The sequence below is a fragment of the Cylas formicarius genome, unplaced genomic scaffold (assembly GCF_029955315.1).
Source record: "Cylas formicarius isolate icCylForm1 unplaced genomic scaffold, icCylForm1.1 PGA_scaffold_10__41_contigs__length_53128322, whole genome shotgun sequence".
Taxonomy (NCBI): domain Eukaryota; kingdom Metazoa; phylum Arthropoda; class Insecta; order Coleoptera; family Brentidae; genus Cylas; species Cylas formicarius.
Window position 1 is genome coordinate 784,420 of NW_026844214.1, and position 25,849 is coordinate 810,268.

A 25,849-nucleotide genomic window follows, 5' to 3' on the forward strand; every position below is an offset into this window, starting at 1 on the left:
AGACGTGTCCGAAAAAATGTCGCAAATAACGCAAATTGAGCAGTCATAAAGTTTTTGACAAAAGAACGGTCAGCACTTAAAATTATTAAACAAAGGCTGGATGGTGTGTACGGCCAAGTTTTCCTTCGTATTCTGTAGTGAAAGAATGGGCAAAAGGTTTTCGACTGGGGCACAAGTCCCTTGAAGATGATTCAAGAACTGGTCGACCAATGGAGGTCAGGAAGATATTGTTGTGATTGTGAAAGAGGTGGTATTGACTGATCGACGTTTAAAGGTCAAGGAAATCTCAGAAATTACTAAGCTTTCTGATACAAGTGTTCGCCTAATCCTGCATGATTATTTAGGTATGCATAAGCTTAGTGCAAGATGGGTTCCGAAAAACCTTTCGGCAATTAAAAAAAAACGCCCTGTTGAGTGTGCGCGGTCTTTTTTGGAACTCTGTGGGTCAGAACCGAAGTCGGTGATAGAAACTATTGTGACGAGAGATGAAACTATGGTTCTCTATTATGACCCTCTACCGAAAAAAGAATCAATGGAGTGGCGTCGTAAGGATGAAGCACCTCCAAGAAAATTCAGAGTCTGCCAGTCAACAAAAAAGGCGATGGCCACGATCTTTTGGGATTGTGAAGGAATTCTTTTGATAGATTTTAAAGAAACGGTCAATGGTAAATATTACGCAAAATTATTACATAAATTGCGAGACTGCATACGTGTAAAACGTCGAGGAAAACTGACCAGAGGCGTGCGTCTTTTGCACGATAATGCACCTGTCCATACTGCTGGTGTTGCGCAAGCTGCCATTTTAGAGTGTGGGTTCCAACAGATAAATCATCCTCCCTGTAGTCCAAATATGGCCCCAGCGACTATTATTTGTTTGAATAATTGAAAAAGGACTTACGTGGACGGCGGTTTAACGACGAAGTTTAGTTAAAAGAGGCTGTTTTAGCTCATTTTGCAGAATATTTTTTTAAAGGGATTGAGTTGTTAATAAAGAGATGTAATAAGTGTTTTGAAGTTGTTTCTTTCATATTCAGGCCGGGAAATTTTGGCGCTGCCCTCGTAAAAATAAATGAAGCGGCACTCAAAAGAGCGTGTGAATATAAATACCTAGGGCTAACTATTTCTGAAAATCTAACTTGGGATAGACATATTGAGACTGTAATTGACAAAACTGTACCAATGTTAGGTGCAACAAAAAAGATGTTCGCATCAACTCAACCAAAAAACAAGACAGCTGCTTTATGATAACTTCGTAGAGCCACACCTGAGATACTTTTCAACATGGTGAGGAAACACCAGCATAGCACAGCTAAATAAATTACAAAGGCTACAAAATAAAGCACTTAAAGTAATATTTGGAGTGAACTTTAATATGTCTAGTGAAGAAACATACCTTATTTAAAAATATGTGAACTTAAGATACTAGAACAAACAAAATTAATTTATTTAATTCAAAACAAAGTGATTAAAACAAATGCGAAACTGACTGGAAATGGACAGCGTTACAGCTACAGCACAAGAAACAATGATAAGTTAAGAAATGTATACGCAAGGACCAAAAAGAAACAAGACTCGCCCAATATACAGATGCCTTCAAGTGTTTAATGAAATACCACAACTCTTATAAGAAAAAATAGAATATAAACTTATATTAACAAACTGTTATATTTTATTTTACTAGTATATTTTACATATTTTTCTGTTACGGTTTTTGTAAAGTATAGATGCCTGAATTAAATTTAAAAAAAAAAAAACAAAACCTTACTTATAACTTGAAACAATTGAAAACCATTACAATAGATCCAAATGATATTCTGGTCAGTTTCAACGTAGAATCTCTCAGACCTAACATTGAGTCATTTTAGGCTGAAAGAAAATCATCAGCAGCTGCCAACAGACAAACTGAAATTCTTGCAAGTAATCAACTCTTCTACCAATGAAAAAGCCGAGGATCCATGAGCAACCAATCAATTTTAACTGCTACTCACTCGTATAGGAATCAGTCATCCTAGACAACGTATATGCCCTTCCTTTAACTTCTCCCCCCTCAAACAATATATAAGCAGCTACAGAGTATAATGCGAGTTAGTGTGAGTGAAGCTCTGAAGAAGCCAACAGGATGATTGACGACACGTCAGCAACTTCGATTCATCGACAACCTACACCTACATCCTGCTTCGAAAAGGAGCCAGCATTGCATTCTTGTCTCTTCTCTTTTGGATATAACGTCATTGTCAAGTAACAGCCCTTAAACTATTTTCCTCTCATAGAGCGTTAAGCAAAATTATCTTAGTTTACCCGAAACGTCTCCAAACAAAAGGCAAGCGTCAAACTGCCTCTTTGAATAATCGTTGATGTTGTAGATGACTTCGTCCGGTACGAGAGATGCGAATATCCTGGTGTGATCTTCTTCGGTGTGGCCGAAGTCGAAACTTTTACCTATGGATGCTATCGATTTTAATCCGGTGAGAGGAACCGCGCGCCTTTGCTTCCACTGGTCCTCCTCTTCGTCTTTAAAGATGCTGGTTCTCGTGGCCCACTGGTATTCGGACGAGTCTTCCGTAATTCGTCCTTCAAGACAAACACGATTCGACGCAATGGGAGTAACGCGCACTTACTCACTTTGCTCCTCCATAATCTCCATGACTTCAATTGGATTTTAAAAGTTCCGTCGGGATATGATGTGACAACTATTGACGTTGATGTACAATTAATGCATTGTTGTTGAATGGAATTTGTCGTATTTTTTCTAAAAAATAATAATAATAATATATATGTATGTTTTTTGCAATTCGTAATTACATTTTTCTACTCCGGTAACATAACATAGAATTATGTGAATAATTTTAAGTAATTTAAGTAGGTAATAAAAACAATTGGTAATTTTATTTTAGAATTAAACATAAATACATACATAAATAAATAAATATCGTTTAGTATCTTTCCTAACAAAACCCCAAATAATTAAATTCTAAGCAAAGTACGGACCTGTTCGGCCATATTTCATTATTACAGTTTGTCCGGGTCTTTCCTTAATTGGTATCAGTCAGTCACTTTCTTATATTTATGAACAGACTTTACAGAGTAAAATGCGCACCACTTTCAGTCAAGCTCTGAAGAAGCCAACAGGAGGAATTCGAAAGGTTTGTAAATAGGAAAAAGTTTTTTGTCTTTCCGAACGAGTACTATTCCAGTTTTGGTGCGGTTAAGTATTTCAGACTACCTATCTATTTTAATTAACCTTTTTCTTGCTTCTCATCGATTGTCAATGGTAAAAGAGTCTTTGTTAGAGAAAAAAGACTCATTATTATTTAGCGACAATTTTTAAATTACCTTTAGCGACGGTGGACGGTTTTAGTTCATCCGACGTTCGTTCAAATAGGCTTAATTACCTGATTAATAAATTAGGTAGCATAATCGATGTACGTTGATGGGATGACATGAATGCGGACGTTTCCCGATGCATTATTCACACCCGTAATTATTGTATACGTTTTATGAAAAATTGTACCCCTGGCTCTATGAAAACCACAATTTTCCCTGCCGATAATTGAGGGCATTTGTTGTTCCATCCGGATGGGTTGTTAGTTAAAGACCGTAATTACAGTTAAACTTCATAATCGATTCCCGTCGAAACACACTCAGTTTCTGATATAAATTATTCAATAATCCGATGTCACTCGATTGATTTGTTTGACGGTGGTTTCCGTAATTTGATTAAATATTTTCCTTTTCGCTGGGTATTCCCTTTTTTAAGTCATTCTAAGAGACTGCTTAGTAGTTTACGTCTAACAGCAACCGAATTAAATAATTTCATTAGCGAACCATCAGTATAAAAAAAAATGACAAACTGGGTGCGTTTTTTTATATCTAGATATATGCTCAAACTCTCAACCGTGTTATATTTCAAAATAATATGGTAGCTAAACAATTAAATGATTGAATAAAAAAATAAAATTATTAAAAGTCAGCGCTAAAAACGTTTTGGTATTCCCCACGGCACGGCAAACTATTGGGTTGTTCGGAAAGTCATTTCGTTTTTTTTTGGGGAACATGAAAGACAGTTTTCGTATAATGAATAAATATTTTATTAAATTATATATTGACCGTTCTGGTCCAACACCTTTTGCCATCTTTCTGGCAGTAACATAATTCCCCTCTCATAAAAGTTTTGGTCCTTGCTGGCAAAAAACTGGTTCAGGTGGTTTTTGACATCTTCATTTGAGGTAAAGGTTTTGCCAACCAAAAAATTTTGCAGGGACCGGAACAAATAGTAGTCGGAAGGCGCCAGATCTGGAGAATATGGTGGATGTTGCAGTACGTCCCATTCAAGCCGTAAAAGTTTTTGGCGAGTGACCAAACTTGTGTGAGGTCTCGCATTATCCTGGTGGAACACTACACCCTTCCTGTTGATTAATTCGTGCCTCTTCTCTTTAAGTGAATCATTCAATTTGTCCAGTTGATGACAATAGACTTCTGAATTAATCGTTGTATTGTCCGGCAAAAGCTCAAAAAAAACGATTCCTTTGACATCCCACCAAACGGAGAGCATCATCTTTTTTTGGTGAATGTTGGCTTTGGACACGCTTTGAGCCGGTTCATCTTTTCTGCTCCATGACCTCTTGCGTTTAACATTGTTATATACAACCCATTTTTCGTCCCCAGTAATAATCCGCTTCAAAAATGGATCATTTTCTTGACGTTTGAGGAGCGAATCACACACGTCAACGCGACGACACAAATTTCGCTCCGTAAGGACATGAGGCACCCACACATCGAGCTTCGAGGTTAAGCCCATGCCTTTCAAATGGCCATAAACAGTCGAATTCGACAAATTTAATCTCTCACCGATCTCTCGTGTGGTTATTCGCCGATTTGCATCAACTAATGCCTTTATCGCATCTTTGTCAGCTTCGACCGGCCTTCCAGACCGTCGTGCATCTTCGACATCAAAATTGCCGGATCGAAATTTTGCAAACCAGTTCTGGCACTGGCGTACTGTTAACACGCCTTCTCCATACACATCCGTCAATTTTTTTCTCGCTTGGACAGCATTTTTACCTTTTCTGAAGTAAAAAAGTAAAATATGACGAAAATGCTGCTTATTGCTCTCCATATTTAAAAGGGCACCAACCAAAAACTACTGCGTAGAATTAATAGAACTTTTTCACACACAAGCCTTGCAATATCAGCTCTCAAGACATATAATGGTTATGCGGCTTAAGTGTGAAGTTGGTTTCGAAAAAACGTAATTAAGTCCTCTGACGGGAAAAAACGAAATGACTTGCCGAACAACCTTATATATCCTATAAGAAAAGCACGTAAAGCATGTTACTGTAGGATATACGCGGCGCAATATTAGTGGTTACAAGTGTATACATGTGGCACCTTAAGACAAGTCACTGTGTATACTTAGAGATGCACAGGCCAGTCAAAGTGTTAATAAATGGCTACGTTAATTTTTAGTCGAAACATATTTCACTCGGAAAATGTGTATTTGTGATGATTCTTAATGTCGTACTTTACGTTTGGATTCTTTCAGGTACATTATAATGCCACTCTTCTATATTATAGATCATGACAAATCCTACATTTAGCTTGGGAGCAGAATGGAAATAAACGAAGCGAAAATGAAATAAAATGTAACCGCCCCGTTAGCGTTTCGATAGACCGCAAAAATTGGATGAAATTTAGCCGTGTCCGCAGAGAATACAGAGTTTTAAAAGAGCCGAGTAATTTGGGCCACAATGCGGGGGTTTGATCACTACACCGAAAATCGCTTAACCGCTGCGGATCTCTCGTGCCCGACCCCCGTTGCACTCGTTCCCTGGTGCATTGTTCTTCGATAATCTTTGCTCGACGCTCCGTTTCACCCATTTGCATAATTTTCATTTATAATTTCGGTCCCCTCCGAAGCGACGCGATATTTTTGGCTTTCCAAAATTGTTCGCTATCTTTAACATGTACCGGGCGCTCGATTTATCTCGATAATATTTTAATTGGCCGTAACTTTTTTGTTTTCGGAGATATCGAGGTAAACAGAAAACAAAATGTACTGTTAGTAGTCATTTTTTTTCTAAGAGACGTATAAAACAATTCACTATCCATTTTCTGACATATAAGCCTACATCATTTATTTTTTTAAATGAAACACCCTGTATATTATATACTTGTTTAGTTGAATATTTTTTTAAAATAAAATAAATAAGAACCAAAGGTACAGATACTAGATATATCGAAAAATGACATTAAAACCTTAATTTGAAGTCTAATAATGGAAAGGTATTTAAATCTAAATGATCGTTAAGCAATACATTTCAACCTCTCATTTTGTTGATCTCCATGGCTTCCAATAAATTTAATTTTCTACTTTTTGTGGCTGTATGTGAAATATCAAAATTGTCTTCAAAAACGTGTTTACGTGTGTTGCATAATTAGAATCTAGACTATTGGTTTTAAAGGCTCTTTTATGTTCGTTAATGCGTTTCTTGAAGGATCTACCTATTTGTCCAATATAAATTTTAGGAAGAGATACGCATTTCAACCTGTAGACACCCGATTTTAGAGATTTTGGACATTTTGTATTTTGTGCACAAAGTAATAATTTATTACGTTATATGTCACTTGTTTTTATTGCTGCCCTTCCCCTTCCGAATTCCTTATAAAATTGTAAACATTCAAAACAATTCGCTGAGGTAGTTCATCTTCTAAATTGTCATTAGGTTCGACTACCATCTCCACTTCGTCTTCAAATTCTGCATTGTTTTCCATGTCTTCTTCTAACAGGGGAATATCTGGTTCATTCCACGGCCTCCACATTTTAAAATGTTAAAAAACAGGAACCCTTAAATGTTTAATATAATATAATTATCTATAGTCTAAAAAAGTCTTAAAAAAGACTGTTGTTGTTTACAAATCGAAGAACTCCGCCTGTGGTAGTGATGGGTGGATCGAGTAGCCCATCACTGCCATTGCCGGTCCCAAGCCCGGATAAAGGAGGAGGGTTGTGACGTTAGGACCCTATCACACGTAAAACCCCAAATGGGAAAAGCTAGGACAAAAGGCAGAATGAAAATACAGAAACGGAAAAATGGTCCCCGGGTGGAAATCCACACCTTCGATGAAGGGAGCCCCATAGGATACGGGGGGGGGGGGGGGCAATTCTGCTTTTGGTCAAACAGCAAACCCAAGCTTACATCTCAACCAAACCAAAACAAAAAACAGTAAAAACAGGAAACTAGTATGTGCCACCTGGAACATACAGGGTTGGCGAACAAAAGAAACAGAAGTCTGAGAGGAATTTAACAAAGGACAAATAGACACACTGGTAATGAGCGAAACAAAAAAGAAAGGACATGGCACTGAAGACATAGATGGGCACCTACACATGTGGAGCGGTATTAATAAAGAAAACAGAGCTAAAGCTGGGGTTTCGGTACTTATCAACAAGAAATGGAAGAAAACCATTACATCATGGGAACCCATTAATGAACATATAATCACAGTACACCTGAAAATGTACGGCAGATCAATAGTTTTATTAGGAGTATATGGACCAACAAACGACAGCCCCGCTACAGAAAAAATTACATTCTTTGAAACTCTAAAGGAAGAAATTGAAAAAGTGAAAACTAAAGAAGAAATAATAATAGCTGGGGACTTTAACGGAAGGACGGGAAATAAAGCACATAACAAAACAGTAGGCCATTTCGGGGAGGACACAATTAATGACAATGGTGAAAGATTAATTGAAATTTGCGAATTAAACGACTTAAAAATTACCAACGGCTTCTATAAACGTAAAGACATCCACAAATACACCTGGATACAAGAAACTAGGAATCTAAGATCCATAATAGATTACATAGTTGTTAGGATAACTACAACAATTAAAATACAGGATGTAAGAGTTAAAAGAAGCGCTGAATGTGGAACCGATCATCGACTAGTAGTTGCGTACATGCACTTTCCTTGGTATGGAGTAGCAAAGAAAAACAAAGAAGAAATAGCAAAACAAGAACAACAAAAAGACAACCAAAACAACCAGGAAATAAAAGAGAAAAGATTTAAAATTCACCTCCTAGAGGAAGAAACAATAAGAGATTTGTACAGAAGTAGACTTGATGAAAAACTAATAGAGTTCAATTTTAATAATTTAACAGACACTTACGAACACGTGAAGAAACAGAGAAACAAAAAAACTAATTAGTAAAGAAAAAAATGAAAAATGGGATAGACTCTGCCAAAACATACAACAGTATACAGGAGGTACAAGATGCTCGGAATCATGGAGAACAATAAGATCTGTCAGATCACATACCAAAGAGAAAGTCAATATACAGTTTATCAAAGAAACCGAATGGGAAAATTACTATCAACAACTACTAACGGAGGCACGACCACAATTCTGGCAACAACTAACATACCAAATAATGTTCGAATTGTTTTCGGAGCGCGAGCATTGAAGATGCCAAGTGAGATTTTGGCGAAACGTCTGCAGGATTCCAGTCGGATGCAAGATTTGCAGGATTCCAGTCGGATGCAGGATTCCAGTCGGAGTTCAACGAGCGAACGGATGATATCCCGGAATATAGTGTCATCATATACATCATATATATATATATATATATATATATATATATATATATATATATATATATATATATATATATATATATATATATATATATATATATATATATATATATATATATATATATATATATATAGAACCATGTAGAAGACACAAAAATACAAACAGAAGAATGTTCTTAAACGACAGGCGCACAAGACATAAATTATTATTTAGGAGAAATTTAGATTGTCTAATTGAGGAATTAACTAGAACAAGGCCGATGAAAAACGAACATTTAGTTGATTTCTGTGGTAGGCTACAACTTTTAAAGAGTAGTGTAATACGGCGGATTAGTAACTCAGAAGAATGAAAAACTTTTGCATGTAAAATATCACGCTCAATACATTCATAGCTGGATGCATCGGGACGCTCAAAAAAAAATAGATTCTTTAGAGGAAGCCATTGCTTATGTTTCTGAGTTTTAAAATTTCGAAAACCTCTACGGAAATCATCAACAATTCAACACGAAACAACATTTTCATCCATTTCAGCCTGGAATAAATCGCAACACAAATTTCATGCCAAATCATTTCCAAAAACCACAATTTCCATCTCAACCGATAAATATTCAACCGAGGCAAATGCCTCAAAGACGATTTCCAACAAATCGGCAAGTTTTCGGACCCCCACGAAATGTCTTCAATATCACCCAACCAACTTCCTAAACCGACACCAATGTCAGGTATCTCGAGACAAACAAATAATTCATTTACAAGACGACCGATAAGACGAAATTATTTTACTAACAACAATCAACCGATCAGAATTGACGGTTGAACAAAATGAGTATGAAAATACATCGCATATCGACCAAAACGTCAAAACACAAAACCCTACCGACTGCGCCACTTAAATGCTTTTTATTATTCCAGCCTTTGTATCGGCCAGTCCGAATAAAACTTTATTTTGCTTTCTGTATAAATTTTGAACATTTAAGTAAGTTACCGAATAGGTACCTACCTTACGAACCACCCGGCGCGTTAATTTTATTCAGCGAGTCTTCGCCAATTACGCCGTAACAGTATCCTCGCTTATCCGGGACAAAGGAAAATTAACGAGCGTAACTCAACTACAAACGAGCACTTGATTATGATTCCCCTTTCACGGTTAATTAAATATTATAAATATATCCGGCGGTTTCGTTGATTGGCCGCTTCTCATTGGTCGTCCGCGTGCCAATGACGTGAAAAGGCGGAGTTAAGCGACAGCGTGACGCCCCGCGTCCTCGCGACTCGATCACATTGGAGGTGGCAACGCTACGATCGTTCTGGGATCCAGTTTGCCATGAACTTTTTGTCTGGTCGTATTTACGTCACTCCTTCCCACAGTCTATATTTATTTAACAATAAAAACCGTTGATATTTTACGTCAAAGTGCAAAATTCGCGTGGTTTATTGACTAACATGGAACTGCCGACTAGTGATACGGACATTAAAGAATCTAGTGAAGCGGTTACCAAGCCAGTACCCAGGCCGTTCTCGATAGAAGCGTTGATGAGTGATTGCGGACCCAGGAGAACTGTAAATCACGTAAACTCGTGGGATTTGTCGCCGGCGCGCAATCAACAGTACCACGCGAGAGAGATAACCAGGGATACGGATTCCGAAAGCAGCTTGGATATGGATCTCGCTCAGGATTTGTCGAGGAGAAGTCAGAAAGACGGTAAACGTTTGATATTGAATTTTATCTAACTGTTCGACCTAGATACTTCCGCATTTACATTAGTCATTTTACTAAGTTAAATATGTTTTTTAATCTACGATAAAGACACATTTTCGTTCAGTGTTTTGTTGGTTTGTCGTCCTCGGGATATCTGACGGGATATAGCGTATATCCTAGGGATATACTGTTTCAGCTAAGGGACATCGTCTCAAGGATATACGATGTTACTAATTGGAACGTCCACAGTATATCAGATACGTAGGATGTTGTTAGAACATACTAAGGATATCCAGTTATACTAGTTGAGACGTCGCTAGGATCTTATATAGATATACCAGTGGACCTTACTTAATTATTAGGTTATTTCCAACAGCTTACGAGAAATACTGGAAAGTTAATATACAGTAGTCCAATTGGCTGTAAGACTACAAAAATTCTGTCCCAGTATTTGGTACTCGCGTGTGATGGAATTAACCTATTGGGTATGGTTGGTGAAGTCATCACTGGAATAGCAGGCGGTATTTGAAATGCACAACTTTTTTGCAGTTAATATCTGTTCTTTAATTTTGCCTTTGGTGGTAAAAGTGAAAGACTGCCGATTGATACAATTAATAAAACACTATCGTAGATATGAAAAATAGGTAAGGCCCGGGCAAGCTGTAAGAATGAAATATGGCCGAACAGATCCGTACTTTGCTTAGAATTTTATTATTTGGGGTTTTGTTAGGAAAGATATTAAACAATATTTATTTATTTATGTATCTATTTATGTTTAAATCTAAAATAAAATTACAAATTATTTTTATCACCTACTTAAATTACTTGAAATTATTCACATAATATATCAGTATCGCTATCATCGCATGTTCTAATTATTATTTGTTCTATATTATTTGCAATATGGATGTATGATTGCTCTGCTTTTTCTATTTGTTTAACAGAATTTGCCCAACTTTGTGGAGGGATGTTAAAAACTTCGGTTTCTATAAGTTTAAGGACATTGGAGTTAACACGGGGAAAAACATTGTTACGACGAATGGCAGATTTTAGTTGGTGCAAACATGTTCAATGGGATTAAATATGCAGTGGTAAGGTGGAAGCCTTAAAACTGTATGCCCTAGATTTTTTGCATAATTATCATAGACGTATTCGTTTTGTAGAACCTCAATTAATTGCTTTTGGGCATAATCTTCGTGAAAATAAATGTCGTTATTATACATATAGTTTTGGATTGATGCTTTTGGGTCACATGAGGTAGGGGTTTTAGTCAACTGTTTACTGTGGTACCTTGCATTGTCCATTACAATTACGCTATTAGGAGGAATGTTTAGGACTAGTTTGTATTTCGACTAACTTCCAAATAAATCAGCGGTGGTGTCTTCATAGTAATCCAGAGAAGAATCTTTAATATTTTTCGCAGACAGAGAAAGTCCGTTTGGAATCCAACGATCTGTAGAGCCAGCATGCAAAATAGTCATTCTTTTACCTCTTTTTGATGGCGCGTTTGTTTTAGACTTATCAGTTGAGTAAACCCAACCCTTTTCCGAGGTATCATGTGTCGAACCCGGTTTCATCCAAGTAAATAATCGGCCTTTGTTGTTCTCTGTAAATCCTAATTTTTTCTAGATATTCCAGTCGCCATTTCCGAATTCTAAAAGATTCCATTAAAACTTGCCTTTTGTCAATTTTTTTAAATCTAAAACCCATGTGTTGAATACACTTCCATAAGTTAGTTCTACCACATTTAACACCGGTTTCATCTTTTTCAAGCCTCCTAATTAAGATATCTAATGTAGGCACGCTATGTTCCTCGTATAACTGGTAAATTTTACGCCGTATTATATCTTGATCACTTTTATCTACACCCGAGAAAATGTCAGCATCGCTCCTTTTTTTCCTCGCTGAAATGGGATTATTCACAATTTTCGTCAATGTGGCCGTTTCTTCTAAAGATGCTCGCTTCTTGGCACCACGTTCAATGAGAGTCAAATAAACATTGTTTATAACTTCCTTAATCTCAATAGAATAGTGTTTTCTACATTTGGGCGGGAGCATCTCCTGAGATACTCGCACCTATTTTGCATAATTCGCACACGATTCAACACACGCTGTATTACACACGAAATAAGAATGATTACTAATAAACTTAAACTAAGTAGTATACCAAACCAAAGAATATTAAACACAGGTAGGTATAAAAGTATTTTCTATTACGGATAATCCCATTCAAAAGCAATTGGTCACTTTCTTATATCTATGAACATACCATATATTGGGTTGTTCGGAAAATCATTTCGTTTTTTTTAGGGAACATGAAAGACAGTTTTCGTATAATGAATAAATATTTTATTAAATTATATATTGGCCATTCTGGTCCAACACCTTTTGTCATCTTTGTGGCAGTAACATAATTCCCCTCTCATAAAAGTTTTGGTCCTTGCTGGCAAAAAACTGGTTCAGGTGGTTTTTGACATCTTCATTTGAGGTAAAGGTTTTGCCATCCAAAAAATTTTGCAGGGACCGGAACAAATAGTAGTCGGAAGGCGCCAGATCTGGAGAATATGGTGGATGTTGCAGTACGTCCCATTCAAGCTGTAAAAGTTTTTGGCGAGTGACCAAACTTGTGTGAGGTCTCGCATTATCCTGGTGGAACACTACAACCTTCCTGTTGATTAATTCGGGCCTCTTCTCTTTAAGTGAATCATTCAATTTGTCCAGTTGATGACAATAGACTTCTGAATTAATCGTTGTATTGTCCGGCAAAAGCTCATAAAAAACGATTCCTTGACATCCCACCAAACGGAGAGCATCACCTTTTTTTGGTGAATGTTGGCTTTTGACACGCTTTGAGCCGGTTCATCTTTTCTGCTCCATGACCTCTTGCGTTTAACATTGTTGTATACAACCCATTTTTCGTCCCCAGTAATAATCCGCTTCAAAAATGGATCATTTTCTTGACGTTTGAGGAGCGAATCACACACGTCAACGCGACGACACAAATTTCGCTAAGTAAGGACATGGGACACCCACACATCGAGCTTCGAGGTTAAGCCCGTGCCTTTCAAATGGCCATAAACAATCGAATTCGACAAATTTAATCTCTCACCGATCTCTCGTGTGGTTATTCACCGATTTGCATCAACTAATGCCTTTATCGCATCTTTGTCAGCTTCGACCGGCCTTCCAGACCGTCGTGCATCTTCGACATCAAAATTGCCGGATCGAAATTTTGCAAACCAGTTCTGGCACTGGCGTACTGTTAACACGCCTTCTCCATACACATCCGTCAATTTTTTTCTCGCTTGGACAGCATTTTTACCTTTTTTGAAGTAAAAAAGTAAAATATGACGAAAATGCTGCTTATTGCTCTGCATATATAAAAGGGCACCAACCAAAAACTACTGCGTAGAATTAATAGAACTTTTTCACACACAAGCCTTGCAATATCAGCTCTCAAGACATATAGTGGTTATGCGGCTTAAGTGTGAAGTTGGTTTCGAAAAAATGTAATTGAGTCCTCTGACGGGAAAAAACGAAATGACTTTCCGAACAACCTTATACTTATATTCTTTGGAAAGTGAGTGGATTGATCCCCGAGAAATACATCTCTCTTCACATAGTCCAGTAATAGAGGAAACTAGATGTGCTTCATAGAATCCTAATATGCCTTATTCTCGTCATTTAAAACATTATAACTCCGGCATACCCTTTTAGCTTTTAAAACGTTAGCGTTTTCTGCAAATTTCTTTGCCAGCTTTGGAAGTATCTTGAACTGAGGTGGCTTTTACTTGATGAAAATCCATTTATCAAAATAAATACGAACTAAAAGTTCAGATTTTCACGAAAAATGACCATAAAACCTTAATTGGTCGTTAAGCAATACATTTGAATGTCTCATTTTGCTAATCTCCATGGCTTCCAATAAATTTAATTTTCTACTTTTTGTGGCTGTATGTAAAATATCAAAATTGTCGTCAAAAATGTGTTTTTCTGTGTTTAAGTGTGTAGCATAATTAGAATCTAGACTATTGTTTTTAAACGCTCTTTTATGTTCGTTACGGCGTTTCTTGAAGGATCTACCTGTTTGTCCAATATAAATTTAAGGACAGGATCCACATTTCAACCTGTAGACACCTGATTTTTGGAATTTTGGACATTTCGTTTTATTGTTTTTTAAAAATTTTCCTATTGTGTTGTTAGTTCTGAAAGTTATTTTTAAACAACATTTTGACAAATGTTTTGAAACTTTTTCACTAGGTTCTCCTATGTATGTAAATTGTTTTCAATTTTCGTGTTCTGTATTAGGTTTCGGATAAATAGAGTTTACTGTTGTCTGTATTTGTTTTTTATTTATAATTTTATCTATAATGGACCGATTGTAGCTGTTGTTCAGTGCAATTTGTTTAATGATATTAAGTTCTTTGTTGTAATTTACTGTTGAGAGTGGCGTATTAAGAAGTCTGTGTACAAAAGAGTGAAATGCAGCCATTTTGTGTGTATAAGGGTGATTTGAGCTGTTATGTATGACTGTGTCCGTGTGTGAAGGTTTATGGTAAATGGAAAAATATAATTTGTTTTGCGTCTAAAAAATTAATAGAGTTATCCTGTTCAATCTCGATAGTGAATTTTATACTATTATGTAATGAGTTAATGTAATTTAAACAAAAATCAATTGTCCGTCGGTTTCAACAAAGCAAGCAAAGACAAGTTAAGGTTTTCTTTCTATCACATAATTGACATCATCCACGTTTTTTTTGTTGTTGTTTACAAATCGAAGAACTATGTAGAAGACCCAAAAATACAACAAGACGAATATTGGTAATCGACAGGCATACAAAACAGAAATGATTATTTTCAAATTACCTCTAAGATAAATAGAGCACAGGTACTTATATTTACATTAAAAAAGTTCAGATTTTTACGAAATTGTAAATTTTTTACATAACAATTGTTTCGACAACACCACAATATATACCGAAAAATGACTAATTAATGTTGTTGTTGAACTTAAATTCTCACATTAATTAGGATTTCATTGTCATTTCTCGGTATATATAGTAGCAGGTAGTTTGTAAATATTACATTTGATAAGGACACCGTGTTGTCGAAACAATTGTCATATAAAAATATATAATTTCGTGAAATATATAATTTATTTATTTTGACATCATACAATTATAGTGTATGAGAAATATGTTCAAGAAAATGATGGTCACAGCAGTATTTAGAATAGTTAAAGAATTTTTTACTTATCTTGTCATTTTTAGTGTTTTTTTTTCTACTTAAATTTGTAAGTAATTATTGTTATTGCCAAAAACAGGTTGACTAAAATATAAAGTGTATTACATCATTGTAATCGCATTAAGCTATTCTATGAAACACGTATATAATGTACATTTTAAAGGATATGATATAGGCTTATAGTGTTTCGTTTTATACGTCACTTGGATATCTCTAAAAACAAAAAGTTACAGCCAATTAAAATGTTATCGAGATATTCGATGGTAAATAATTGAACGATTTCTTTCCGATCACCTGCATAAAAACTTACGCACTTTTATCGCCCCCCTCGCCCCCCACCCCCCGTAACGCAATTCCGGATTCAATAAACGCGATAAACAAATTATCGCTCGTAATGATAGCGGCGAACGCGCTATAACAATCCGGCGGATATAAATTAGAGCCGTATATAAACATTTAATGGGCCGTCTAATGAATGGTAACTAGATTACTGTTAACAACTCTAGAGGGCGAATACGCTGAGCTTTCCCCTATACATAATTTAATTTTGTGCGTGGGGACAAACAGCGTGCGTTTGAATTTATTTAGGATAATCGAACGGTTTTGGCTGTGTAAGGATAATGCGGAGCAGCCGAAAAAAAAAAAAGTTGGCAACATTGAAAAAGCTTAGGCTTTGACTCGAACTAATTAAGTTAAATTTTGGTTAGCCAAAATTTCTCGGCCTGAATATGAAAGAAACAAAGTAGAGTAACATTTTTTTATTATTTTTCAATATAATCCCCCTTATTCGATGCACTCATTACATCTCTTTATTAACAACTCAATCCTTTTAAAAATATATTCTTTTGGTTTGTCTGCAAAACGAGCTAAAACAGCCTCTTTTAACTCAACTTCGTCATTAACCCGCCGTCCACGTAAGTCCTTTTTCAAATATCCAAACAAATAATAGTCGCTGCGGGCCATATCTGGACTATAGGGAGGATGATCTATCTGTTGGAGCCCACACTCTAAAATGGCGGCTTGTGCAACACCAGCAGTATGCACAGGTGCATTATCGTGCAAAAGACGCACGCCTCTGGTCAGTTTTCTTAGACGTTTTACACGTATGCAGTCTCGCAATTTATGTAATAATTTTGCGTAATATTTACCATAGACCGTTTCTTTAAAATCTATCAAAAGAATTCCTTCACAATCCCAAAAGATCGTGGCCATCGCCACTGGCTGTCTCTGAATTTTCTTAGAGGTGCTTCACCCTTACGACGCCATTCCATTGATTCTTTTTCCTTAGAGGGTCATAATAGAGAACCATAGTTTCATCTCCCGTCACAATAGTTTGCATGACAGGCTTCAGTTCCGACCCACAGAGTTCCAAAAAAGACCGCGCACACTTGACACGGCGTTGTTTTTGAATAGCCGAAAGGTTTTTAGGAACCCATCTTATGAACCTTATACATACCTAAATAATCATGCAGGATTCGACGAACACTTGTATCAGAAAGCTTAGTAATTTCTGAGATTTCCTTGACTTTTAAACGTCGATCACTCAATACCACCTCTTCCACAACCGGAACAATATCTTCCGTTATGACCCTTCACTGCAGAATACGAAGGAGAACTTTGGCCATACACACAATCCAACCTTTCTTTAATAATTTTAGGTGTATTGGTATTGGTATTGGTATTAAAGGGAGGCGCCCTCGCGGGCGTCCAAGCACTTAGGCCACCGGATGGGCCCGTTGTGCCCCCAGGCCGCTCTAGAGGGCGTCCAGAATGCCGCCCCTCCTGTAGAAGGTCAGCAACTCCTTTAGCCCAATACCGTGCACCGAGTCCGGATCGATCATGGCCGTTCCGAAGACTCCCAATCTTGCCCATGTCAAGGCAGGGCACTCGGTGAGCAGATGATACGGGGTCTCCTCCTTAGGTGTTGACCTTTCTTTTATCAAAAACTTTATGACTGCTCAATTTGCGTTATTTGCGACATTTTTTCGGACACGCAAATTCTTTTGAAATAATCAACAAAATTAAAGATATCAAAATCCCTTCTAACGAAACACTTTTGTCTTTTGATATACAAAACTCATTTCACAGTATTCCACCTATGGATGTTGATAGATTTAGTAGATTTCACCCTCACCCGGAAACAGGTTAACCCATTGGTGAAACAAGATTTATTAGATTGCTCAATTGTATCTTTAGACCAAAATTATTTTGAATTTAATGGACAGATTTACATCTCTAAGGAATGTTTGATTATGGGAAACCCACTTAGTCCTTTGTTAGCCGAGATTTTTATGGATAATTTGGAAAATATCGTACAAGAACATCCTTTAAGTAAAAGTTTTCTACGGTGGTATAGGATTCGTGGATATTACAGTAGCCTGTAGAAGTTTCCTTGAAAAATTAGAATGAGCTTTTCCTGCACACATTTATAACGAACATTACATCAAACCTGAAGGTATAAAATTAGCGCTTCACTCAAAAACCAGATTTTTCGCTATCTGTTGTACGGAAACGGCAGATATCAATTTAAAACCTCACTTTTTGGGTTGAGAAGGATTTTTAACGAAAAATTAATGAAACTGTACTTTTTGTAGCCCGTTAATATCAAATTTACGGCTTTTACGACAAATTGTGTACGGAAACCATATCAAATCTGTAGATCTCAACGTAAAACCTTTTTTCTGAGTCGAACTATAGGTTTTTCCGCTCAAAATCGGATATTCTGTAACTTTAGTAACGGAAACTCAATTTCTGGATCGAACAGGAGCTCCAAAGGCCTATTTTTGACGCGATTTCGTTCAGATTCCAGTCATAATCAAATTTTCCGTCACTTATTGTTATTGTTTTTACGTGCGGAGCAATTTTTCTCCAATTCTCAGTTTGGTTTTCGTAATGGATTGTCTCCTCGAGACTGTTTAGCTTCCTTATATAACCAAATAGTCTCGAACCTGGACCAGAATAATAACACATTATGTATGTTCTTTGACTTCGAGCGAGCTTTTGATGTGCTTGATATTAATTTGTTGTTAAATAAGTGATGGAGTCGTTACTGAATAATGGATAATGCTAATGTAATAAGATCCTCATCTAAAGAACTCACGAGCGGTGTCCCACAGGGAAGCATACTGGGACCTTTATTATTTATAATATTTATAAATGATATATCCGATTCTTTCACAGCCAATGCAGATGATACTGCTGTGGCAATGTCATCTAGGAGTCTGGAAAATCTCACGTCCTTGTCCACTAGGGCAGTAAGTGGTATGACCCGATATTGTGAGCGTAACGGTATTTGTTTGAACGGGACAAAGACTGGGATGAGCTTATTGGTTAGAATGGACGATAAATTGATTAATCAAACTAACGTTGTCAAGCATTTGGGTTTGGGTATAGACGGCAATTTGTTCTGGACAGGCCAAATTGACTACGCATTAAACAATATGGCTATGCATACTTTTGTTATTAGGCGACTGCGGTGGAGTGTGCATCTTCAGCTTTTACTATTGTATTATTCCGGATATGTTCGATCGTGCTTATCTTACGCTATTAGATGTTGGGGAAACTCCTTCAGAGCTAGTGAAGTTTTTGTCCAACAAAAACGTATTTCTCGAACAATGTTGGGGAAGTCTTGTGGTCACTCTTCCTATTAAATAGTATAGTTTACATAGAGAGTAATCCATCTAATTATTGGATGACCAGAACTGATGGAGATTACAATTTTAGAGCCAATCTTAATTTGCAGTTGCCAAGTCATAAGTTAGCCAGAGTAGCTTACAGCCCTATGATTTTACCAATGAAACTATATATTAAGTTGCCTTTGCCCGTCAAACAGATATCGCCTGTCCATTTATTTAAGCAAAAATTAAAGTTCATTTTGAATTCATCTATCGATGAATACTTTGATTGTAGTAATGTCTATCTCTCAGTGTGATATACTTTGTGTGTTTTTCTCTCTTTTGTCTTTTGTTGATGTATGTTTCTACGTATCTGTTTTTAAAGTTTGTATTTTAGAATTCTAATGTATTTTTTCTACTTGTTAACATTATCCGATGACGGCCAAATTTTCATATTTTTGTATTTTTTCTGCTTCAGTTTTACTGATATTGTGGGAGAGTGGAACAGCGATATCAATTATGAGGGCATTTTTCTTTTCTTTGTCTATGAGGACGATATCGGGTTTATTGTAGTCCACTATCCATGTTCGAGTACTGCCGAGGACCGGTATTTATAATACGGTTGGTATGTTTCTAGAAGGCCATACATTAAGGGTAGTTGGAGATGGATAATTTTAGCAAGTTGGTTGTGACAGCCCAAATATATATTATGATTATTATAACTGGAAAATGTCACTTGGAAAACCATTAGCTAAAAATAATGTCCCGACAAGTTTCAATGACGTAATAAGTATATTACCGGCACCATCAAAAATATACGAAAAAGTTCTTTATAATCAAATGTATACCTATATAATGGATAATAGAATATTACCAGCAAGTTAGTGCGGGTTTAAGCGGAAGTCAAGTACTGCGAATGCTCTTAGAAGTGTCATTGATGAACGAGCCACTGACAAAAAAGTGCCGTATTCAAAGGTTGCAAAATGCTTATGTTCGTTTTATTAAGGGTTTTCGAAAATATGACTATGTATCTGCTGCATATCGTCAACTTAATTGACTTAAAATGGAACAAAGAAGAGCTCTTCATTTCAAGGTATTCGTGAATGTAAGATACAGATACAGACTAACGATGCCAAATCTTCAGAGCGCCTTGTTTCGTAGATCTTTCACATTCAACGCAATTCGTGTTTATAATTCTTCGTCACAGGAATTCATTAACTTAAATTTATATTCATTTAAAAAAAGGTACAAAGATCATTTGTTACAAATACAGTTTTCCTAATAATGTGTTACTAATTATGTTATTAGCAAGGGATTATATTGGCTTATCAAATTCTTTGCAGGTATTTTTCATATTTTATTTGTTGTACTTGCATTTTTTATTTCAATAAATAGTGCGCAATTTATTAATTATATAAATAGTTCTTTAGCGGTGCAGTAGATTAGCTATTTATAGCTAGACCGCATCGCTTTTGAGCTATCCGTTTACCGTGTTTTGAAAAATATTAATATTGTGTTTTTTTTTTGTTATAATAAAGGCTATTTATTATTATTATTATTATTAGTATTTAATTTAGTTTTCATCTAATACTAAGGAAAAGGTGATGAGTAATTGCAAAAATATAATTTTTAAATTTAATTTTGTGATCGAACGTGCCATATAAAATCGATAACATAGTTGGAATGGCTTGTAATAAATAATGGGAACGAAAATGTGTAAGTTAACGTGTGAATATGGTAGACAATTGTACAAGCTGCTTTTTAAAATCGGCCAAGAATAAGATTAAGTTATCTCCTAACCAGTCATTTCCTTGAAACCCCACGTGAGCCCCAAACCTGCGGCTTGAGTAAACTGGCTTCAACTGACAAGTTAATGAAATACAAACTTTTGCGCATTCCGTTTCACTTACTGGTTCAGTTTAAAAATAAATAACTATTAGCCCTTAGATTTTTATAAATAACTAAGATTCTTCTTAAGTCCTTTCTAATCTAATTTAGTTTTATTATTTAATTTAAATTTGTATAGTTACTATTTTACTATACCGATTGACACAAGAAAGTGGGAACTCTAAACTAACAACCTATATTTTTTGCATTTCTGGATTCACGAGATCATTCGACATATGATAGGACGGGTTGTCTCATTTTTCTTTTTATTTTTTTAAATTTTCATTTAATTTTTGAAAATTGTGTCTAAATACTATTTACCGGGTCACGTGATCATGGGAAAAATTGTAAGTGAAACTTTTCTTTACCAGTCTAATGGCAAATAGCAGTAGATGAATCCAGCAGAACTGTTAATAATATAGATAAAGTTGAAGCTGTGAAAGATCCCAGAATATTTCTTACACATCTACAATATAACGAGCAGTTTAGCTTGACTACAGAACAGGAGAGAATGTCTCGATATTGTTCTTTCTTTTTAAGATTGTTAATAATGTAGCTATCTATTTATAGTTATATATTTATATGAAATCTGCTGTCTTCAACTAATTTTTTACATATTTATTTTAGTTCCATTGTCAGCTATTATATATTATGGTTATATATTACTAGTTTAATAAGTAAATACAACTAATATCTATTAACTATTTTTATTGATAAATTCGCAATTTTCACATATTTTATTGAATATTGGAATGCATAAATACCTTGTTAGATCGCAGCATTATTCTATCTATGGTCTAAAAGTGGATTTAGCTGAATAAAGCCCTTTATTTTTCATAAGTTTCTTTCTCTTCTTTATTTTGCGCATTAATTACTAAGTTAATAGAAGTAACAAACTATAATTAAGCATAAAAATTGGGCGTAATGTCATTAAAATTTAAAACAAATAAAAAACAATTTTAAAGTATTTTTTTTATATTTTTACATTTTTATTTAATTTTTGAAAATTGTTTCTAAATACTATTTACTAATTAAATTTTTCTAGAAATGATAGGAGATTGTATTGTATTGTATGTGAAATTTCGTACGTCCGCCACTGGTGTATTTAAGAAAAATTGTGTTACACTAAATAATGCCTCTTGTGGTATTACAGATATTAAAAAACATATTTTATTTCACCACCCCGTATCTCAAAAGTGAAGACGTTTAGGAAATTTATCTTTTTAAGGTGGACCCAGTTTAATGCTAGAGAGCTAATATCTAGAACGCCTGTTTAATTCTTTACCCCTGAATATAGTACAAATTTAGGAAACAACCTCACCAATATCTTTTGAAAGGAAATTACAACAATTATACTTGTACCAGAAATATAGTGCTTTTACCGGGACCGTCCTAGGAATTTATCTACCTACACTAGCAAGCGGAATAAAGTATATTTTCTATCTTTCTATCTTTATTAAAATGTTGTATTTTTAATAATTCCAGAAGTTGTTTTTTCACGTAGCTCTCTTCAAAATATAAATCATTTTCGTACAGAAATTCTCTAATTTCTTCATTATTTGAAGAAGTATTTGGAATTGTTCTAATTTTTAATTATCCAACACAATAAAAGTATTTGCAGATACTTTTGGGAACAGATTATTTTGAAACCAGTCCTCAAATATTTCCGCTATCATGTTTTCATGGTAATCCACACTTGAATCTTTGACGTTTTTGGAAGGCATCTTCCACCCTTTTTGGACCCAGCATGAAGCATTATTACGCGTTTTCCATGTGAAGGCGACACGTCTAGTACACACTAGTTATTTTCGAAAAATCGATGAAATCGAATTTTTCGAAAATATACGCGCTTGGCAAGGAAACTTATATCTCGGCAACCGTAGGTCCTAGGGGGCCGCCATTGGTACAGAAATGATCAGCGTAGAAAAAAAAAACTTTTTCTTTTCTGTTCTCCGTTTCTCTGTAGACCTGGCATTAATTGGCTACATCTTTTGAACGGTTTGCAGCACGACCTTCAAATTTGGCTCCTTTTAAGCCGTGCACAAGGTACACAAACCAGTAAAAAATGGGTATGATCAAACCAAGGCGTCCATCTTTTTTTTTCGATTTTCATCTGTTTTTTGGACTTCGCTATGAAACACGATAAGTGTCCGAAATTTGAAGCCATCCACTTGAAATTTGACACATATATAGAATTTAGCTCCGTAACGAAACCTATTGAAACTAGGGGGGCTGGGGGGTCGAGAAGTATTTTTAAAAAATTAAAAACCGCACTTGCAGGGTATCGAGAAAAAAAATCATATCTCCAAGACGCTACGTACGATTGAAAAAATTCTTTAACCAAACGATGCCCAACATCCGGACCAAAAACCTTTATTCTTGATGATTTTTTAAAAATGTAGAGGGTGCATCGGTAATTTGCAAAAAACTGATAATGTAATGATAATTGACGATAACAAGAGGGCTGTGATTCTGTTGCCAGTTTTTTTTACATAGCTAAAACACCTAAAACTTCTGTATTTAAAGTTTTCACATACTGTACAGGGTGATCGGGATATTCCGTACTATATTCAAAAACGTCATAAGTGACCCAAATATGTAGCTATCGATTTTAAATTTGGCAAGGAAGTAAAAGTCCATACCCACATCTAAACAGTAGAATTTGAGCGTAATCACCAAATATATTTTTTTTAATTTTGAAAAATTTTCTTTGAATATTTTGGCTTCCAGAAAAACATAATTTTCTCAAAAACTATTCAACCGATCAGAAAAATTGTAGAACCAGGAAATGCGGGAAATCGGGGGCTATGACTTTTATGTCAGACATTTTTTCAATTGTATACAGGGTTTTTCAATGATGGACAAAAATCAAAAAGACCATGAAAATCGTTCTTTTCCCTATTAAATTATTAGCAGAAAATCAAAATTCGTGAAAAATATGGCCAATTAGTTTAAACAGTGTAATAAGCCACATCGAGAGCTACAATGTTTGTATTTACGAATTTCGTATATCACATACGCTGTTCGAGATATTTGAAAAAATCCAAATGACAATCACAATCGAGACGCGATGAAGTCATTGATTATTACGGCGTACTGCATGGTTTCGGAAAACCAATATTTTCTTGAAAATCATACATCAGGAAACGTGGGAGATCCAGGGCTATCACCCCTATTTCGAACTTGTTTGAATTATATACAGGGTGTGTCGATTATTGGCAGAAAATCTAAAAGTTCCTTAAAATTTCCGTTTTTGTGGCTAAATTATTGGCGATTAATGAAAAACTGCTAAAGATGGGATAATTTGAACAGCATAGTAAACTGTTAGGAGAGAGAGTTTCAAGTTTTGTCGACGACGCTTTTATTTGTACCAATTTTAATATTTACCGAAGTTTGCCGTAACTCTGAAGTTCGAAGAGATGTGAAGGACACTTTATACACAATTAAATGACATCGATTTTGCGAAAGTTCCATAGTGGTCTGCAGGAGCACGAACCGCGAAGTTCTTCTGCTTAGCGTACCTTTGAAATTGATTACGTTAGCTCGTCACGTTGGGGTGCGTTGTTTTAAAATAAATAAACACAATTTCCGATTTTTTTGCTAAATACGCTTTACTTAGTTTACTTGCACTCTAACACTGCCATTTTGCAGGTTCTGATATGGACGATGACGCGGAAGACACCCAGAATTCCGACGGGCCTTGCGAGGGTACCGCGTCGACCAAAGCTCGCAGAAGGAGAACCGCCTTCACCAGCGAGCAACTCCTCGAACTCGAGAGGGAATTCCACGCGAAAAAATATCTATCGCTAACCGAGCGAAGTCAGATAGCGTCGGCGCTACGACTCAGCGAGGTCCAAGTGAAAATTTGGTTCCAAAACCGTAGGGCCAAATGGAAACGCGTCAAAGCCGGTTTGGGCACGGGACCTCATCAGACAGGCAAAGGGACGCAACAGAAGAGCAAACTGGTGGTTCCCATACCGGTGCACGTCAATCGATTCGCCGTTAGAAGTCAACATCAGCAGCTGGAGAGGGCGCTGGGAGATTTGGCCGGTAGGGTTCTAGCTAGTCACGCGGCGTTGAGGGCGGGTTTGGATTTCCACGGGTACCATCCCCATCACCATTCGCCCCCGCATTAACCTGACGGACTCGGAAAGAGTATGGAAAAACAGTGATGAAGTTGTGATGTTTAACTCTATGAGGTTCGGGATGCGAAACCGGAGCAACGTGCAGAGCGTGAAATATAAATAGCGTCTTTTTAGCCTACAATTAGACCTCGAATATATAATGTGCTAGCTTTTCGCGAAGCACTCAACAGAATATTCACGTTTTTTTTTTTAATTACGACGTAAAGTCGCGTATTTTATTGCACCCGCTAGGGGCTTTCGGAATATACGAGGTAGGTTCAAAAAGTAAGGCGAGTTTTGTAATTGGACGGGCTACGTATATAGTTATATTATATTATTATTATATTATATTTTGACACCCACCTGCAGGGTTAACTTTGAAAGTTTGAAGCTTTTTGCTCTGTCAATGCTGTTCAAATATTCACGATGCAGAAAAGGGCTATAAGACTTCTTGCTGGGGCTAGGCACAATGAACACTGTACCCCATATTTTGAAAAATATAAGATAATGACACTGCCCTGTATATATATATTCTCCACAATCTTTTAGAAATTAACAAACATACTAACATATTTGAAGGTGTGTCTCATAGTCATCCAACACGTGGAAAAAATCTTATAAGAGTTCCAGATAGGTACATATGGCTTTTGAGGTATTCAAAACAAATATTAAAGTGTTGCTTATTG

The 25,849-nt window shown here is 36.0% G+C and overlaps 3 protein-coding genes across 3 annotated transcripts in view; 2 read left to right on the forward strand and 1 right to left on the reverse strand.

Annotated features, from left to right (window-relative positions):
• Window positions 1-2,745, reverse strand: part of LOC132708058 (adenylate cyclase type 10-like) — a 63,991-nt gene extending 61,246 nt beyond the window's left edge. Inside the window, exons 1-2 of the mRNA XM_060680162.1 lie at window positions 2,623-2,745; window positions 2,299-2,571 (exon numbers count right to left, since the gene is read on the reverse strand). Coding sequence (XP_060536145.1) covers window positions 2,299-2,571; window positions 2,623-2,644 — 295 coding nt within the window. The 5' untranslated portion in view covers window positions 2,645-2,745. The remainder of the gene's footprint in view (window positions 1-2,298; window positions 2,572-2,622) is intronic.
• Window positions 2,746-7,330: 4,585 nt separating this feature from the next.
• Window positions 7,331-8,209, forward strand: LOC132708062 (craniofacial development protein 2-like). The gene has a single exon (XM_060680169.1). The coding sequence runs from the start codon at window positions 7,331-7,333 to the stop codon at window positions 8,207-8,209; it is 879 nt and encodes a 292-aa protein (XP_060536152.1).
• A 1,742-nt stretch (window positions 8,210-9,951) lies between these two features.
• Window positions 9,952-25,175, forward strand: LOC132706663 (homeobox protein unplugged-like). The gene is made up of 2 exons (XM_060678134.1): window positions 9,952-10,297; window positions 24,691-25,175. Exons 1-2 carry the CDS (start codon window positions 10,039-10,041, stop codon window positions 25,173-25,175), a joined length of 744 nt encoding a protein of 247 aa, XP_060534117.1. The 5' UTR covers window positions 9,952-10,038.
• The last annotated feature ends 674 nt before the right edge of the window (window positions 25,176-25,849 follow it).